At 42.9% G+C, this 19,498-nt stretch overlaps 3 protein-coding genes across 3 annotated transcripts; 2 read left to right on the top strand and 1 right to left on the bottom strand.

Annotated features, from left to right (window-relative positions):
- Positions 1 to 329: 329 nt before the first annotated feature.
- Positions 330 to 3,196, bottom strand: RHO25_005482 (uncharacterized protein; the record flags this gene model as incomplete). The annotated part of the gene is made up of 3 exons (XM_065602647.1): positions 330 to 460; positions 520 to 2,901; positions 3,178 to 3,196. 3 exons carry the CDS (start codon positions 3,194 to 3,196, stop codon positions 330 to 332), a joined length of 2,532 nt encoding a protein of 843 aa, XP_065458719.1.
- A 751-nt stretch (positions 3,197 to 3,947) lies between these two features.
- Positions 3,948 to 5,302, top strand: RHO25_005481 (uncharacterized protein; the record flags this gene model as incomplete). The annotated part of the gene is made up of 2 exons (XM_023596387.2): positions 3,948 to 4,318; positions 4,372 to 5,302. The coding sequence occupies 2 exons, from the start codon at positions 3,948 to 3,950 to the stop codon at positions 5,300 to 5,302; spliced, it is 1,302 nt and encodes a 433-aa protein (XP_023457878.1).
- A 603-nt stretch (positions 5,303 to 5,905) lies between these two features.
- Positions 5,906 to 6,666, top strand: RHO25_005480 (uncharacterized protein; the record flags this gene model as incomplete). The annotated part of the gene is made up of 4 exons (XM_023596386.2): positions 5,906 to 6,027; positions 6,094 to 6,250; positions 6,321 to 6,436; positions 6,510 to 6,666. 4 exons carry the CDS (start codon positions 5,906 to 5,908, stop codon positions 6,664 to 6,666), a joined length of 552 nt encoding a protein of 183 aa, XP_023457873.1.
- Between the last annotated feature and the right edge of the window lie 12,832 nt (positions 6,667 to 19,498).

Raw genomic sequence — 19,498 nt, 5'->3', positions numbered from 1 at the left:
TTAACTAGGAGCAGCAAGATTATTTTCACAATGTCGAAAGACATGACTGCATTGACGACTCTCTCTGGATAGCAGCAGAGGTCTCTGCCTCTCAATCTAGCCTCGACATAAATATTAGCGCCGTGCCTTAGTCGAGAGATCATCACCCTTCTTGGAGAGCTTTGGACTATGAGACCCAAGTTCCAGGATCTTTCTTGTTCTCTATCCATTTATACTCGTCACAAAACTTGGCCATGCGAGTCCAGATACTCGACTGTATATGAGGATATGCAACGCAATGCGATGCAATGCAATATAGTAACATTTACATCTAATCTCCAGTTCTCACTTTAATACTCCATCAACCTCAACTTCTTCCCCACCTCCCTCCTCGCAGCCGCTTTCTCGCTCGGCCTCTCTCCAGCCTGTGAATCTTTCGCTTTGAGAGCTTGCAATAACATTCCTGCATCGAAGAAGCCGTCTGTGAAAGCGTCAGTAAACCCTTGCACACATAAATCGAACAAGGACAGGAGAACTCACATCCCCCCAACTCATCATCACTAACAACCTCACTCTCCACATCCGGCGTCTTCTCCCTCCCAACACCACCACTTCCCTTCCCGTCACCCTCCTTACCCCCAACCGCCCTCCCACTCCTCTTCGCAGGCCTCAAATTCTCCGCCTCCCTCGCCCGACTAGCATTCTTATCCCCCACAGTCCCCCTTCTCACCGTCTGCCTCAACAACTTCCGAATCTCCAAGAAATAACTCTCCAACGCTGCAATATACCGCTTCGTTTGTCGATGTTTACTACTCGCGCAGACGGAAATGGAATTATCTTTGATGATGTACCCAATTCCGAAACCTTCGCCAGATGTAGGCCCGAAGCCGAAGTGTCGAAGGGAAGGATTTCCGCAGTTGGAGGTGGAGAGGATTGTATTGTTGATTTTATCCCATCCTGGGTCGGCGAAGATGGCGGGCATGGTGGGTTGTTCTCGCGGGCGGGAGGGAGAGGATTTGGCGCTTTCGGATACTCCGCCGTCGTTGGATGTCATGCTGGTGCGTTTGGTGGGAGAGGCGGTAATGTTATCGCTCGGGTCACGTTCGGAGGTTGGGGAGCTCCAGCCGTTTGTACTGGCGCCTTCGTCGTCGGAGAGAATGTCCATTTCGCCGTCAACGGAGCGTTGCCAGAGGCACATGAGGGCGTATAAATGGCGGTCGAAACCTTGGGCTTTGGCGCAGTCTTTTGTCATGGCGGCGTGTTTTTCAGTGGCTTTTTTGAGTGCTTCGACTTTCTTTTGAGGTGGGTTTTCGGCCCAGAATGTGCGGAGGAAGTCCACACTTTCTTGGGTTACGGAGCGGATGGCTTCTGTTCGGCCGTGGAAGAAGGCCTTGGTCATGGCTGGTTCGTAGACGCTTTCTACGCGTCCGTACATGCCGTAGTATGCTGCCTGGAACGCCATCTGCACGAATGCATCTGGGGAGAAGCCCATGGATGTGATGAAGTTCTTGCCGTACTGTTCAAATTCCAGTGTTTGGAACTCGTTCTGCTGGATCAAATCTGCCAATCGAGTCTCGGCGAAGCGTAACGAGATTGCCAATTCAGGCACCATATCCCATTCGAGCTTGTGAGGTGTTGTGCTGACATCGCCGAAGCTTTCCGGATCGCGCTTCGATGGGTCTGGTGAGGTCGATGCCCAGAGTGAAGGTGCCTGGCCGTTGATGGTACGAGCGAAGCGCAGGATCGTATCAGTGTACACGTCTGAGGCGAATCGGAGGACGGTGTGGCCATCGACACCAGTGTGCTCGAAGTTGATTCCAGCACTACCGTTCTTGCAGACAATAATCTGCAGCTTGTCGTACCAACGATTTGTGCAGGTTCCGACTTGAACCCCTCGTTCCACCTCACTCGTACCGCAGAGCATGTTCATGCAAAGTTCAGCGCTGGTGGTAGGCTCCGTGTAGTCGAGACAGAGAATGAACAGTGCAGAGTCGACAATGTTGAGACAGTCGGCATTGTTCGAACCCTCGTCTTTGCTGAATAGCTCTCGCATGCTGGACCAGATCTTGCGATTCTCGGTAGTCAAGACACCCACGGCACCCTTCGCGGCATCGCTGATCGGTAGTTGCTCTGCATCATCATGAATGACTTGCAAATTGATGCTGACGTCCTTTTCCGACATGATGAGATCGTTGTTATCGTCAAGCACATCGAACCAGTAGAATTGGCCTCGACACATGACGACAATATGCTTCGCAGCCGGATCCTGGCCAATCTGGCATCCATGGTCTGTCGGTATACGTGCTGTGCCGAACAGGCGCGAGTACTGGTACATGTCCAAAGGCTGGCCTCGCACAGTGTCCGGTGGCAATTCCTCTTTGCGGACTGCGCGAACGAATGCTAGCGCAGATACCACTAATGAGGCAGCGCGAGTGACTTGGTTGTTGCGAGCAGGAGTGGGATCATCTTCGAGTAAGAAGAACGGGTTCAAGTTGAGCACCACCGGATTGTCGTAGTTGAGATAGCTGTCATACCAGAATTGCTCGATGTAGTTGCTCTTGTCCTTGGCGTACTCCTTCAGCTTGTCTTGCAGCTGTGGGCCATCTGTGCGGAGGAATTCTTGGATCGCTCGCTCTGTTTGGTGGTGCTCCCGCGCTGTTTGGAGAGGATCCAGTGACGCCACATATTTCCGACACGTCTGTTCGAGGTCCGGAATGGGGAGCTTAGGGAGACTGTCTTGAGCAGCAAAGGTAATTCCTGGCTTGGACTCGGGATTCTTGTCATGAGCCAAAGGGTCTTGTTGTTCTTTAGTGAATGCCTGGGTCGCGTCTTTTGCGTTCTCGTGCGATCGTTCGGCCATGATGCCGGAGTCTCTTCTATCAGCTCGAGAGATCCTCTCGTCTATAGAGGGAAAGGTTCGAACTGGTGACATGACGAGTGTAAGCATGGGGCAAAGTGAACAAGTATTAGCAATACAATGACGAAACAAGCGTGACGATCGACAAGCCACGCAAAGAAGTTCGGAAGAAGTAGTGACAATCTTGCTGATAGTAGGCCGGCATCGAGAGAGATGTCAACGTATGGGGGACCGAGTGTAAGAGCGAAGACAGAAGGCGTGACCGAGAGTCTTATCCATGGGGCAAGGGAGGACTGGATATCATCAAAGGCAGCCCCGCAATGTAGGTAGAGTCGAAATACGGCGCGCCAGGCCTTGCATATGATGCTGATCGATGGTGAGGCTCCCATGATGGCTGCACGTGGGTGGATCGCCGTACCGCCGAGAATGCGAATGCGTAGCTTTCACAGGACATCAAGAGGAACAAGCTACCCACTGACCTTCTGGAACTGCTCACGGCGAGTGTTTGGCAGCGATGGCGTTTCTTGGAGACCTCGGGATTCCCCAAATGGCGCTGCGCAGGCGGGTCCGCTTTATTGCCGGGTCAGACGAGTCGTTGCGGGTGCTCCGTTGGCACGGGCAGTGCTCTACCTGGGCCAGTTGCGGACTGAAGGAAGTTGATTGTGTTGGAGGTCGACGCTCGAGCTAGTCTGCAGAAGGGAGGTTTGGCGAGGTGCCAGGGTAGCTTGCGGTGGTCGGCTGGTGACTATGTCATGCTCCGGTAGGTGATCAGAACGAACAAAGCTTTAGGCGGCGGTCTTCCAAAGGGAGCATGTGCACCAGGCCAGCGCCGCTTATATTGCGGGCGACATGGGCACTTTTCTGGGCGCGGCGAGCGAGTGACCGCGATCCAAGGCTAAACGGTGATGACGTTGGTCGAGAGCGCGCGGGCGAGAGGAGAAGTTCACGCCAAGCGTCGCGTGGTCTGTTGCGGCTCAGGCACGCGACGCGCTTTCGGCTGCACTCGGCCAGACACGAGACGTCCATCCTCCATCAGCCCGACCGACCAGCAGCACCAGCATTGACAACAGGCACGCCGCGTGGGTGCGGCAGCTATGCGGGAGTCCAACACATGACGAACCTGCTGCTGGTCCTGCCCGACTTCGACGTCCACCCCTACACCCACATTCTACCGTCCCTCGAGCGCGCGCTGGTCACCACCGCCGACCTCATCTCCCTCGACGCGCTCGATGTCGCGAAACGCGCCCAAGTTCCGCCCGGAGAGGTGAGGAAGCTTGCCGATGCAGTCCTGGGCGCGTTGCATAGTGATGCCGCTTCCTCTCACTCCTCCCTCGTGAAAAGTGGCTCTGCGTGGAGTGGGTTGGAGTCGGGCAAAGACCTCATCGACCGATGGACCGCCATAAGCACTCTAGACGACGTCTTGGACGCAGCGCTTGGCGGAGGCATTGCGCGTGGCCACTTGACAGAGGTTGTAGGCGAGAGGTGAGACGATGCTCTGCAATGTAAGTCACGCTCTTTCTGACCTTTTCCTTCAGTGCTGCTGGCAAGACCCAATTTCTCTTGACTCTCCTTCTCGCCGGCCAGCTTACTACACAAGATGATGAGAAGCCAAAGCATGGCACATCCGTACTGTACATATCGACAGAAGCACCACTACAGACCACGCGACTTGCACAGATTTTGAAGACGCATCCGAAACTGGCCGAGTTGGCGATTGAAGAACGCCCTTCGTTGAGCAAGGTTCACAGCACTCATGTTCACGATCTCGAAGCACAAGAACACATCCTCCGCTATCAAGTTCCCGTTGCTGTTCAAAAGCACAACGTCGGACTGCTCGTAGTCGACTCCATCGCAGCTAACTACCGCGCCGAGTTCGATCGAGGAGCTCGAGGGAAGCGGAGTTCGGAATCGCTTGCCAAGCGCGGCGCACAGCTTGCGCAGACTGGAAGCCATCTACGGGCACTCGCCCGCACTCACAACATTGCAGTCGTGGTGGCAAATCAAGTCGCAGATCGCTTCACGCCAGAGCCTCACCTGCACCCCCCAACGCAATCAACGCAGACCTCGCGGCCAAGCACTCCATCCCGAACCACCAATCTGTACCCAGAGCTGCCGACCCAGGGCACCACAACAGGTCTGCTCTCCACCGACGACCCACTCTCGCTCGACCACCAGCAGCGCTTCTTTACAGGCTGGGGAGACGATGAATTTGCCACAAACCTGAAAACGCCCAGTCTCGGTCTGACCTGGACCAACCAGCTGTCGGCGAGAATTGCTCTGCTCAAACAACCCATCTACGAGGACAAAGTGTATGCTGCTGGCGACGAGCGGAACCTCATAGGCTGGAATCGTTCGTGCAAAGTTGTCTTCAGCCCATGGTGTGCAGAGAGTAATACGCCCTTTGAGATTTGGGAAGGTGGCATTCGGAATCTTAAAGGTGTAGATGAGACGGGAGCACCTCCATAGCGATGAGTACTCATTTCTCTGGGGTTTCATGACTGCTGACTCCTAGAAGACACGAAAAATAGTCAGCGCAACATTCGTGAAAGGACTGCCTGGCCGCCCATCGATTCTCTTTTGCACCACAGTAAGCAGCGGCCACTGCTCGGCATCATTTACTTAGAGCGCGCTACTGGGCGTCCAAGCATAAGTATCAGTAATCAGCCCGCCTCGAAGGTCGATGACTTTGTCAATGCCTGATATTCTACACGCTAGAAACGACCAGTAAGCGAGATGCTCGCATACTTCCATCTCTCTCATGTGCACCATCTGTCAAGAACTTGTGGTAGAGTGTGATGTCTCGGCTCGATCGTAGTATGGTCTTTACGGTGAGACTGCATGGTGCCATTATGCTTGTCCCGCGGTACAGCCGGCACCAAAAAGAGTCTGGTCCAGATCTTCGGCATCCGAAAGCAGTTCTTAAAGCCGCTCAGTATACTTCACTTGCTTTTCTTGGCTGTTGTTGAGTCCACAGATTTGTTCATACCACTTCATCTGAAATCACAGCCCGAGCTTTGTCGAAGATCGGAACAAGTCAAAATTCCATCAAAACCTGGAAATCCCATCACGATGCTCAATACCCTCACCGCTGGTCTCCTCGTGCTTGGAGCACGAATTGCTTCAGCAATAGACTTCTCCGACTGGGATCCTCAGCCTGGTCTACCCTCAGAGTTCAGGCCTTTTCTTGAGGCGTAAGCCAAGGAGTTCCAGACTCCGTCCCTTCCACGACAGAGTCTCAATACTGATCTTGATCACAGCCTCGTCAACGCAGCCGAACGACGAGATGTAACCACAGGCTACACAGACTACTTCCCTCCCGATGGCATGCAAACCACTCTCACGATTCACTGCGTCGGCGCGGCCAGGATCCAAGCCTGTAAAGAAGCATTTCTGGTCAATGGGAGGGAGATTGTGGTATGTCAATACACAGCAAAGCTCTTCAAACGAAACGTTGGCATACTGATTGACGTGATGATTTTCTTAGCACTTCCCCAACACCACCTTCGTCGCCGAAAACAACAATACTGCCACAGTTTATGAATCGCATGGAAGAATCGAAATGACGTATCCGGAGCCTGCGGGGAATTGTTCGCAGCAGTAGTGAGTTCATTTTCTCATCTTTCTGCCATTTTCGCGCTGTGGGATATTTGTGTATTGATTGTCTGGGCTGCAGCTACAAAACCCAATACACGATCCTGAAAACCGAGCAAACTGTTGAAGCGCTGCCGAATTTGAGTCTGAAGCCTGAAGCGCAGGTTTATTGGTATCATGATGTTTATGTTTGGCCTGCGACGCTGGCGACGGATATTCCTTGTGATAGTAGGAAGTAGGGGAAAACGAGCGAGTGAGACAGCTGGGAGCAGGGGATGGGGGAGGGGAACGATGAGTGATCCTAATTTGAGGTACGAAGCGGGAATATATTCTTGACTACGCTGTCGAATAGAAGAGGCTTCTCCAGCTTCCGCAAACGCTTCATCGTTTCCCGCAGGTACTAATACACCACTCGTTCAGGTAACAACCGAGCTGTATCTCCTATCAATCACAACGCTCTAACGGCTGAATCGAAGGCGTGACCTCAATGGCACGACAGCTTCCATTCGTACCTGGCACGCCAATGAACACCTCGGTGGAATCTGGAGGGTTCGCGTTGCGGAAATCGCACCGCAGCAGTTGTGTTTTGGTCCCGCTCCTGGTCGAAGTACACGCCAATCGGTTGTTCACAAAACGGCATTGGAAATTCGCAGCAAGAGTCCTGCTATCAGTGAATCGGAGGGCGTCAAGGTTTCCGCCGCCAGTGTCGGCCCTTGGTGAGACGGCGTAGATGTAATAAGTATCGAAAAAGTTGCTCCTGACGATGCCGGGCTCGCTGGGGTTGGCTAATTGAAAGCCCTGGAACCCGTTTGTGAATATCAGTTCGCTAGGGAAACGAAATGCGATGGTGCCCTGTTCGGACGGCACGAGGGCCGTGAAGCATGTTCGTGTTGTGGGCGCGGGGGGAGGTACGGTTGCTGTGCTGGTTTCCGTAACGGTTTTGGTCTCGGGGTCTAGCGTGTTGGTGATCGTCTCTGTAATTTGTGTCGTGGACGTCTCAGTCACGGTTGTGAGGTCTGTTGCTACAGTTGTAGGTTTTATTGTAGCGCAGGAGCCTTTTAGTGACGGTAATAGTCTTGGGCTTGAGCGTCGTAGTTGACGGTCTCACTCCTAAGCAGGAGCAAGCTGCAGCAAAATCGGATGCTTTCGGGCAGCTCTTGCAGAAACGTTCGGGCGTTTTACTCGGCCTGCTTGTTGTTGGGCATTTATTGGGCCTGACGTGTCTCCTGTCCAAAGCTTCCTGGGTTACGGTGACAACAGCAGACTGTGTCACCGTCACAGGGGAAGGCGTTTCCTCGCTCGTAACTGTATTGGTGATGGTGGTAACTTTCGACACGGTCACGGTCATCGTCGTCGTTTTCGTTGTGGGACCGGCAGTGACCGTGCATTTAGCGGCGGCAGTGTATGTGCTGGGACATCAGACGTGAGCGAGGAATATAGCATAATCAACCAGAGCACCTACCTCGGACATGGAGTGACTGTTGCCAGAAGATAGGACGAACAAGCCTTCTTGCCATTGCGGTCTCCAGCGACCTGAAATCCTTAGCTGCAGAACGATCAACAAGCACCGTTCAGCTTACCGCCTTGCTGCACTTTGAATTGCGACACTGCTGGCCATAAGACCTCTCCAGCAGCTCCGCGTCGGGTTCATAGCTGGCCGCGACGTAAGCAATGAAGCAGAAAACGATGAGCTTCGGAGACCACATTGCCTTGGCGAATGCGAGCTGTACGACTTACAGATGACAGCCGAAGGAATCACGGCTGCATATATGTATCGACAAGCGAAGCAGAAAACCACTGGCCTGCGGGATTAGATCAGGCCATCCTCGCGGCTTGACCTGGACGCGGGTGACAAGTCGAAAGCTAGCTGCATGTGGCTGGACAAAAGCAGTCCCTCCTTGTTGCATACGAGTCCTGTGCCGTCTGAACGACTATGCTTTCGGGGCTGCCCTCCAAACTTCCGGCGAACTCTGCCTCGCTGTGACTGAATGAGATACAGGTAGCGGGTCTTGTAAGAGTTGACAGTGAGCAAATTATGCTAGACATCCGAAGTAGTGTTCAATTCCGAGGTACTGAATTCGATGGCAGTGAGTATCTTGGCATTGCACGTACGTCTCACATTGTTGTCCATTTTCGTCCCAGCGTCGAAGCTCAATTAGCGAGTGGCGCGAACTCTGCTGCAAGACTGAAGCTAAATTGGCAACACCTTCGGTCTAGATGTGGAAGCAACGCCCGATAGCGGAGGTAACGACTACGTGCGCCTCTGCCAGGCGGTAAGTCATGAGCCACCCTTGTTCGTGTCTACACAAGAACACTACGAAGGGAGAGAATGTTCGAATCCCTGCGGCACCGATGTCCTGGCCGGCTGCAGTCTAACCCATTTCGTGGCCTAGGTTTGGTAGTCAATGCAAGTGGCGTATACGCTTGACTTGATTACCTGCTAGTCGACGTCCAAAACTTTCCACATCTCGACCATGGTCGGCTGATGGCAAGCCAAAGCATCAGGATTAATTAGGCAGGTGCTAGGAGTTTTCCCCTCAACCACCTTTCGCCGGCTGCCTATTCTCTGATCTCGCACGGAAATCGTCTCTATCACTCAGTTCGGCGTACTTATCAACAGCACGAGCAGAACATGACGCCATCCTGGTTCTACGTACTGCTTGCTGCAGTCAATATTTCCACGACCATGGCAACGAAAGATCGTGGCTCGTCGTGCTGCAGCAAAAAGCCCTACGCCGCTCTTCGGCCGCTGTCTAAAATCCCGGCAATCGCTTCGTACTGTTCATCAAAATATCCTCCCCCTACTTCCACCACAACTACTACGGCACCAACAGTCACAGTAACAGTGGTTACCGGAAGCACAGTTCTGACCACTACAGTTGACACTAGAGTAAGGCTAAGATCGGACCGAATCATGTAGAATCGGGTGAGCTGAGCCAAGCAGACGAATACAGAATCAACAGTCACTACTTTGACGAAAGCCTCCACAACCACGACCACTACCACGACCACCCTTCTCACAACAATTACCGTGACCTCTCCGCTGCCGAACTTGAAACGCAGTGCACCGACACCCGCCGCTGCTCAACTCAAATCATTCACCCGGAATGGCGCCTCGTTCATCAAGACAGCATGTTCATGCATTCAAACACCACGCAAGACAACGAAGACCATCACTCCAACATCTACAGTACGCGTGGTCTCGACAAGAACCTCCGCGGTCACGGCTATTGTCACTGTAACTACAACACGCACTGACACGGTCACCGAAACGGTGACGACCACGGAAACGAGCGAGACTGTCACCCAAGCCACCATCACCGTGGGACCCTGCCCAAACGGAGCACCATTCGCCTCCACTCTAGACGGGGAAAGAAGTGTGTATGGTGTCTGCACAAAGGCCGCATTCCTAGGTATGTTGGAATTCTTCACTCCATCGCTTTCACGAAAAGAAAAAAAAGCGAAGCTTTTCCCAAACTCCAGGCTCTTACTCGTACTCGGCGCTCATGCGTTAACTATCTCCAGTCCCTATCGGCAGGGAATTCTTTACCAATATGAGCCGAGGGCCTGGCCGGGCGTGTGCTCTGGCTTGTGACGATACTCAGCCTACATGTTTGGGTGTGCAGTATCAGACAACATTTAACCTAACCCTCACGATCACTTGCACACTTCAGACAGAGTCGGCGACGGTCCTCACTGCTAATCCTACGCTGGATGCGGCGATCGCGATTGGACCGATTCGATAGGTTAGTGTTGGACGCAAGCAGCAGACGAGAGGAAAGGTCGAAGGTGTTCGATTAATTACGAAATGACTTGACAAGTGATCCGAGTGTGATCAATGATGAGTGAAACCCAGTCGGACTTTTGGACCGGCAGCAAGTACACAGAAGAACCGATATACCTCGGTGTTAAACATCCAAAAGGGAGGGAATGCTATCTATTTCCACTAATGAGCGTCTGAGTAGTAGGGGCGAAGGGCGGATTTTTCCCGGTCGGCTGGTGTTAAGCAAGAGCAATTGGATTTATAAGGCAGGTACCAGGAGCTTTCCCTTCATCTAGCTACTCCATACCGCATTTAACTGGCTCTGATTCCAATATAGCATTTGCAAAAATCTAAGCGCTATACGTATATCGAAGCAAGTCCTAGTAGTAGCTATAATACTCTAGTCGCTTTACTAGGCAAAAGCTATACCGCGAGAAAACTAGCTTCTTAAGCCGAGAAGTAGCATAATACGCTACTTATCTAGTGTCGTAAGTATAGAGAGATCGAGGCTAGTAGAGCGAGCGTATATACGAGCGCCCTTTCTAAGACTATCGAGTATTACGATTCTGCTCTTCTAAAGACTTAAGAGTATTAAAGCAAAGTATAAAGTCGGAGGTATAGAGACTCTCTAGAAACTCGCGTAGTTAGGCTCGTTACTTAGCCTCGTATATAGAAAATAGCCTATAGACTAATATCTAAAAATTTAAGATTAAGTTACGCGATCGAGACCTCGAGTTCCTACTAGTTACGATTCGGTATCTATATTCCTATAGGTCTATACGCTATAATTAGAATATAATAATCGATAGCTTAGAAGGTAGCTAGCTACGATACGAATATAGCTATTTACTTAGGACTTATAGTAGTAGAAACGGCTCTAGGTATCTATAAAGCTCCTAGAAATAGCTTAGGTTATAAGATATCCTTTTTTACTAAAAAAAAAATATAGAATAGAGTATAGTATTTAATCTCCGAAGTTCCTATAAGATTATAAAAGAATAGAAGAGCGTATAATAGGAAGTAAAGTATACGTAGAGTCTTATTATATTAAATAACTAAGTCGAAAAGAGTTCTTAACTAGTTAGTAACTTTCGATCTAATATTCGAATATCGTTTATAATCGTATTACTTAGTAATTAAAGAACCTATAAGATAATAATCGAAGTTAATATTAGTAAAACTTAAATCGATTATATTCTATTACTTATTTCTTACTATTAGCTTATATTAAGAGTAGAATATATTCCTAAAACTAGAGTAGTTCTATTTATAACGCTTTATATAGCTAGAGTAGTAGTATTTATCTTTCTTTATATAAGATATCGAAATATTAAGAAATAGGAAAAGCTTATAATATTCTTATATATTAAATTTAGAGGTCTAACCTATCTAGATATAGTAGAATAAAGTAAAGTAAAACTTTCTATAATAAGTAGTTAGAGAGGCTATAAGAGCTAGGAGTATATAGCTCGAGAGATATAGCTTATTAAGTATTAAGGTATAATAGCTAGTACTACTTATACTTAGTATAGAATAAAAGTATATAGAATATATATAAACGAAGAAAGCAAGAATTATTCTTAATATCTCTAGATAGAGAGTCTAGAGGCGCTTAATATATTACTATATTCTACTTTTATAATTATAATTCTTCTATCTTATTAAGAGTAGCGATCTATTAAAGCCTATTATACTTACGCGAAATATATCCGCTTAGTAGACTAATTACGACGACGACGTACCGAATAATAGATAGCTATTAGGCTATATCGAAGAGATATTAGAATCCGGAATAGTATAAGCTAAAAAGAAATAGAATAAGGATATAAGTAATACCGATAACGCTAGTAATATATATATAATATATAGGTGCCTCTAAGCTAAAAATAATACGTTATACGAATAGCTAGAGATCCGTACTCTTAAAGCTAAGAACGAATACTTACTAAGAGAAGTATAGATAATTAAATTACTAGTATAGCTAAGTATAATAGCGCTAGGCCTTAGATAGCTAATACTTTAGTAAGGCGGCGCGTCTATAAGTTATACGAGTAGCGTACGTTCCGAAAGCGACGAGTATAGCTTATACGAGTCTATTAAGCTACGTATATCTAAGCTCTTTAAGAGTAAAACTATAAAGGAGATATATAAATTTATTTATATTCTCGAAGTAAACTTTATAGCTATACTAAAAAGGTTTCCGACGGATTACTAGAAGGTAATTATAAGTATTATATACCTCGTAGGCGAAGTATAAGAGGTATAGTATAATAAATACCTAGGCGTTCTACTTATAGAATATACCTAGTCTTAGTTCTATTAATTCCTATACGATATCGTTAGAGATTAAGCGAACTATATACTTCTTATAACTATAGAATACGAGAATATATACTAGAGTAAGAGCTAGAGTATATAATAGTTTATAATAGACTTTAGTAACCTAGAGTCTTAGTTAGATAACTATACTAAGGTATAGCTAGTATGCTAGTTCCTTATAAAACTAAAGCTATTACTATATAAGAATATTATTAAGAACTATACTATCTCTAATAAGTATACCGACCTTATCGCTCTAGTAAGGCGCCTCGAGTAAGCTAAGAAAGCTATACCTCGTAAGCTATATTATAGTAATACCGAGAATAAGTAGGCTAAGTATAAGTATATCGATAGTAATACTCTTTATAAAGAAGCCTCTAGTTCGACTAGTAGCTAACGCGATATCTATAGTAGTAAGCTAAAAAGTAAATATAGAAGTAAAAGTAAGAGCAAGAGCTAGTAACCTATATACTTTATATATAATAAGGTTAGCTATATTAGTTCTAACTACTCGAACTCTAAGAAAAATAGTAATAAGCTAGCTATTTATAGAGTAACTATAGTAAAGAAGTAGAGAGCGAAAAAAGCTAAGATACTAGAGATAATATATAAGTTACTAGCGCTAAACTAGATAGCGATAACTCTCTACTAGTTTAGAGCGTACTAGTAATATATATAGAAGAAGAAGTCGAAACGTAGTTAGATAGTAAGCCGGCTACTTTCCTTCTTAATAATACTATAGATATTAATATAATATTAAGAGCCTTTATACTATAGTATAACCTACTAATAAGGCCGAATACGGCTCTACTACTAGTTACTACTTTTATAAGTAAATTAGAGTACTATTATAGTACGTACTATATACGTATACGGATTATAAACTCTAGTAGTAAGGAGCGATCTATAGGTAGTATCTTCTATATATATAATATACTAACTCCTAATATAATCTTAGGCTATTTATAGCGACGTACTTAGCGCGTACTAGCTAGTAGCGCTATAGATAAATAGCTATATAGTAACGATCGTTTTAGTAAGTTCGAAGTCCGAGAAGCCTATAAGTTCTTTAAGGATCTTTAGAAAGTACTAGTAGTATTTATAGTAAGCCTAAGTAAGATAGGCGATAAGGTTAAGCCTATCTCTAAGGAGTTCTATTATTTTAATAATATTCTTAATCCGATAGAGGAAATAAGAAGTAAGCTAGTTAATAGTATAGAGTATACGATTAACCTACGGCCTAGAACTATACTACTATTCCGTCTACTATATTACTAGTCGGAGCGAGAATTAGATAAGCTTAAGGAGTTCTTAAAGATAGGACTCGAGTACGATTAGATCGAGCGTTCCGATAGCGAGGCAGGTACGCCTATCCTATTCGTACTAAAGAAGAATAGCAAGCTATAGTTATATATCGACTACTATAGGCTAAACGAGATTACTATTAAGAACTAGTATCTACTACCTCTAATTAGTAAGACGCTAGATAGGCTTATAGGAGCCGTATAGTTTACGTCCTTAGACTTAGCCGATACGTACTACTATATTCGGATTAAGCTAAGTAACTACTAGAAGACTATATTTCGTACGCGCTATAGCTATTTCTAGTATAAGGTAATACCCTTCGGCTTAACGAACATACTAGCGACGTTCTAAGTATATATTAACTATACGCTAGTAGAGCTAGTCGATATAAGCTATATAGTATACCTAGACGATATCCTAATCTATAGTAGGATATACGAGGAATATATATAAGACGTATACGCTATACTTAAGAAGCTCTATAAGTTTAGACTCTATATATAGCGTTCTAAGTATAAGTTCTTCTAGAAAAAGGTCGAATTTCTTAGATTCGTAGTAACTACTAGTAGCGTTATAATAGACCTAAGTAGAGTAGCTATAATCGCTTTATAGCTAACTCTAACTATACTAATAGAAGTTTAATTCTTCCTTAGATTTACGAACTTCTACTATCTATTTATCTTCGAATATTCGAGAGTTATAGTACCTTTAATAGAGCTATTAAAGAGTATAAAGAATAGAAAGAAGCTAGGGCTAATTAAGTAGGAAGTAGCTAAAGAGTAGGCGTTCTATAAGCTAAAGAATCGATTTTAGACTATACTACTACTAAGGTACTTTAACTCTATACTATACCTATAAGTCGAAACCGATACTTCTAACTTTATAGTAGCTAGTATCCTAAGCTAACTATTCGAAGCGGAATAGTATCTAATTACTTTCTTCTTACGGAAGATAATTAATACTAAATATAACTATAAAGTTTATAATAAGGAACTACTTATAGTAGTTAAAGTATTTAAGGCGTAGCGACTATACCTTAAAAGTACTATATATAAAGTTAAGGTACTTATTAATTACGCTAACTTTAAGAGATTTATAGGCGTTAAGTAGTTAATAGGTAGATAAGTAAAGTAGGCAATATTCCTCGCTCTCTTTAATTTTACTATTAGCTATCGAGCTAGTAAGCTTAACCTAGCTAATATACTATCTAGACGTAGCGACTATATATAAGAGACAAAGGAGATAAGTAACCTCCTACTATTACTATAGTAGAAACTCTAGGTATAGAGTACTATACCTATAAGTAGCCTAGTTATTATCTATATAAAAGCTACTTACTAGGCTTAGTTAGATACTCTAAAGATAGTTATAGTAGTAGTTAAGAGCGGGAGAGTAGCGCTGCTTAATAGTAGGTATATTATAGTAGTAGCTAACTATTCGGTTTATCTATCTAGCTTTACTCTACCTTTATAAGTCGCTAGTACTATTACTATATAAAAGTAGCTATATACTAACGTCTCGGATATAATTATTAGATATACTACTATATTAGTATAGCTCGATCCGAAAGCAAAAGTACTATACGAGTAGGCCGAATATAAAGATATAGCGAGCGAGAAATATACTATTAAGGATAGCTATATATACCGAGAAGAGACTCTATATCTACCGAACGACCTAGTATTATAGACGTAGATAATCTATATATACTACGACGATATCCTAGCGAGCTATTTTAGTAAGAATAAGATAGTAGAGTTAGTTAAGCAGAAGTACTAGTAGCTAGAGGTTAGTAACGACGTAAGGTAGTACGTCGAGTAGTATAGTAGCTACTAGAAAGCAAAAGCGAGGCGCTATCGCCTCTATAGCGAGATAGCTATACTCCTACTATCTAACTATCCTTAGAAGGATTTATTTATAGACTTTAATATAGATCTTCTACTTAGTAAGTAGAACGGCTATATCTTCGACGTAATTCTTATAATTATAGATTATTACTCGAAGATAGTAACTTTCGTCCGAATAATAAAGCGCTATACTAGTATAGAGCTTATAGATATCCTAATTAACGAAGTAATACGACTATATAGCGTACTAGCTAGTATTATAAGTAATAGAAGCTTAGTCTTTACTAGCTAGTTCTAGTTAGACTTCTACTACGAGACGTATATAAAATATAAGCTAAGTACTATATTCTACCTATAGACTAATAGTTAAACCGAGTACGTAAACTAGACGCTTAAGTAGTACCTATATATCTATTATAGTAAGTAATAGAACGACTAGATATCTATCCTATTATTAGTAGAATTCGTATATAATAATAGCGCGAATACTATACTTAAGATATCGCTATTTCGAGTAGTATATAGGTTTAACTTAGACCTTTCTATAGAAATATATAAAAGAGATATAAGCGAAGCTCGAGACGCGCTTCTTCGAAGAAAAGTACTAGTAGCGAAGAATACTATAGAGAGATTAAAGTAGAACTATAAAGAGCTAACTAAGCGCTAGTAATAAGTAAGCGAATCTTAGGCTAAGTACTTTAATTAGAAGTACTAGCTAGTAGAATTTAAAGTTAGCGACTTAGTCCTATTATCTATAAAGAACTTCTAGTTAAAGGTACTATCGAAGAAGCTAGTAGATAAATTCGCTAGACTATTTAAAGTTATTAATATAGTCGGAAAGTAGGCGTACTACCTAGCTCTACTAACCGGTTTATAGATTTATAATATTTTCTATATATCTCTTTTAGAACTCTAGTAAAGTAGCGATATATAGAATACTAGCCTACTACTTATAAATAAGTAAAGCGAATAGGAAGTCGAGAGGATACTAGAAAGCTATATAGAGAAAGATATAAAGAAGTACCTAGTTCGATAGTATAGGTAGCCGGAAGAATATAATACTTAGAAGCTAGTAGAATATATCGAGAATTATAAAGTACTTAATATATTCGAAGTATAACGCGAAACTAAGTAGCCTATACGTAAGGCGAAACTACGGAAGAAATAGTAATACTAGTAGTTAGTAGAATAGTAGAAAATTCTAAGAATTCTAAACGCTAAGTATTACTAAAATATAAGAACTACTAAGATATAAGAACTTAGAAAACTAAGATATTATAAAAGAAGAGAAGATATTTATTTATAGTACTTATAAGTATAGCGTATACTATACGTAATAGAAGTATATAGCCTAGAGCCGGCGAGATATAAAAATACTATAAGGGCCTAGTAGAAGAAGAGCGCGAGGCCTATAGGCTACTCGCTATCTATATCTATATTTATAGCTTTATCGTTCTTCTTCTTACTTTTCTTTTTATTATTCTTCTCGAGCTTAAAGAGCTCTCTCTTATCCTAAGTAGACTAGCCGGAGTAAGTAGAGGTAATAGTAAGGTCTAAGGCCTCGCTAGAAGTACTAAGTAGGCGGAGCTTCTATTATACGAATTAGTACTATATAAGATAAGTAAGCGACTAGTAGGATATAAGATATACCTTATACTCTAGCTCGAATATACTATACTAGATAGCGAGGCCTATACTCGTCGCTACGAGCTCGTTAACGGAGAGTATACTAGTAGCTAGCGCCTTACTAGCTTTCTTTAATATAGAGAAGATACCGGTAGACTTGCCCGAGTTACTCTATAGGCGCTTAAGAGTACTAGCGATAGCTTCGCTTATATTATCGAAGTAGTAGCGGAGCTACTAGTAGCGTATAAGGCACCTACTTATATATAGTAGGTAGCGGTAGTAGCGCGTACGCTACGCCTACTTTATAAAGTCGGGATTAGTAATACGGATATACTTATAGTTAGACTTACTATAGCGAATATAGTTTAGCTACTAGCCGAGCTTTATATTACTATTATAGCGCGGCTCGATAGCTAGGTATAAGAAGTTAGTAGACTCGAAGTATACGATATATATACGAACCGCGCGACTTATAGTCTACGAAGTATAGGAGGTAGCGCTAGTAGTCGTCGTCCTCTACTTTCGGTAGGTCGTCTACTATATAAAAGAGACGGTTAGTAGCCGGAGTAGTAGGAGTAGTAGTAGCTCTCCTAGGAGGTATATTACTTACGAGTCGCGTATAAGAGTAGTACTAGATAGTTAAGTATATAGTACGAGTCTAATATAAAGAGCTTACTAAATATAGATAGTTAATAGAGAAAATATATAAAGAATATACGACGAATTTATAGTATACTAGCGCCTTATAGCGCGAGCGCCGATAGTATATACTATTAATAAGCCTATTACTATAGAGAGTTACTATATAGTAACTAGCTACGAACTAAAGCTCGACTTAATATTTATATATATAAAAAGTAGTACGAACGTACTAGATACTATACTAAGATAATAGAAATATATAGTCTCCTCTATAAGCTAAAGTAGCTCTATTAGAAAAAGGAGATAGTTATAAGAGCTAGAGATATATAGCTCGAGAGGTATAGCTTATTAGATATTAAGATATAACGGCTAGTACTACTTATACTTAGTATAGGATAAAAGTATATAGAACGTATATAAATAAAGAAAGTAAGAATTATTCTTAATATCTCTAGATAGAGAGTCTAGAGGCGCTTAATATATTACTATATTCTATTAAATTATATTCTCGTAGATACTCGTCGGATAGGTATAATATAGTAGAAGTAGAGATAATAAGTAGGAACTAACCGAGTTAATTATATTAGTTAGTTATAGGTTATATCTTACTCCTAAGATAGGTATTAGCTAGGTTATATAACCTAGTATTATATAACCTATATTACCTAACTCTAATCTCTAAAGTATCTCTTAGAATATCTAACTAGACTATACTTTCTAATACTCCTACTTAGGCTAGATAGTCCTCTACCTATATTTCTATATTTAAATCTATCTCTAAATTATAATAAGTTATTAGGTACTATAGTTATATAGTTAGAGCTATATACCTAATCTATCTTAGTTTAACTCCTTAGCCTAGTATTATATATCTTATAGTAACGTTAATACTAGAGTATATACCTTTTGTTTCTCCTCTAGGCTTTTCCCTTTTTAGACTATATATAAATTCCTAGATCCTAATTACTTATTATATATAGTAAGCTACTTCTTCTATAGTATAACTCCTAGGCTTAGTTTTATACTTACCGTAATATCTCTAATATTATAGTATATATCTTTTGTTAATTATCTTAAGGTCTAGAGTTTAATCTATAGTTAGAGTATAAATCTTTTGCCTTTCTCTATATAAGCTAGAGTTGTTTTATAAACTCCTAAAACTATAGCCTATTCTTTAGTTTAGTTAGGCTATTAGTAACTATCTCTTTTATTAGAATATATTCTACTATAACCTTCCTCTACTACTAGAGATATCTAATATAGTTATATATAATATTAATATATTTAGATCTCTTATAGGTATATATATCCTTAATAAGAGTTAAAGCTACCTAATTGTCTCCTATAATTTATACTAGCCTTAGTTCTCTTACTATATTAGGATATACTTTTATAGTTAGTTAGAATAGGTATTCTCCTACTAACTCTATATAGTCTATTTCTCTTAAGAGTACTACTAGGAACTAAGATTGCTTTATATATATATTTATAGCTATATACTTAGCTTCTATTATTAATATTATAATAGACTTTTGCTTCCTACTTATCTAAGAAACTAGAGCTCTATAA

Source organism: Cercospora beticola, chromosome 3 (genome assembly GCF_033473495.1).
Source record: "Cercospora beticola chromosome 3, complete sequence".
Taxonomy (NCBI): Eukaryota; Fungi; Ascomycota; class Dothideomycetes; order Mycosphaerellales; family Mycosphaerellaceae; genus Cercospora; species Cercospora beticola.
The sequence above is the reverse complement of the archived record's forward strand: the minus strand, read 5'-3'. Positions and strand labels throughout refer to the sequence as shown.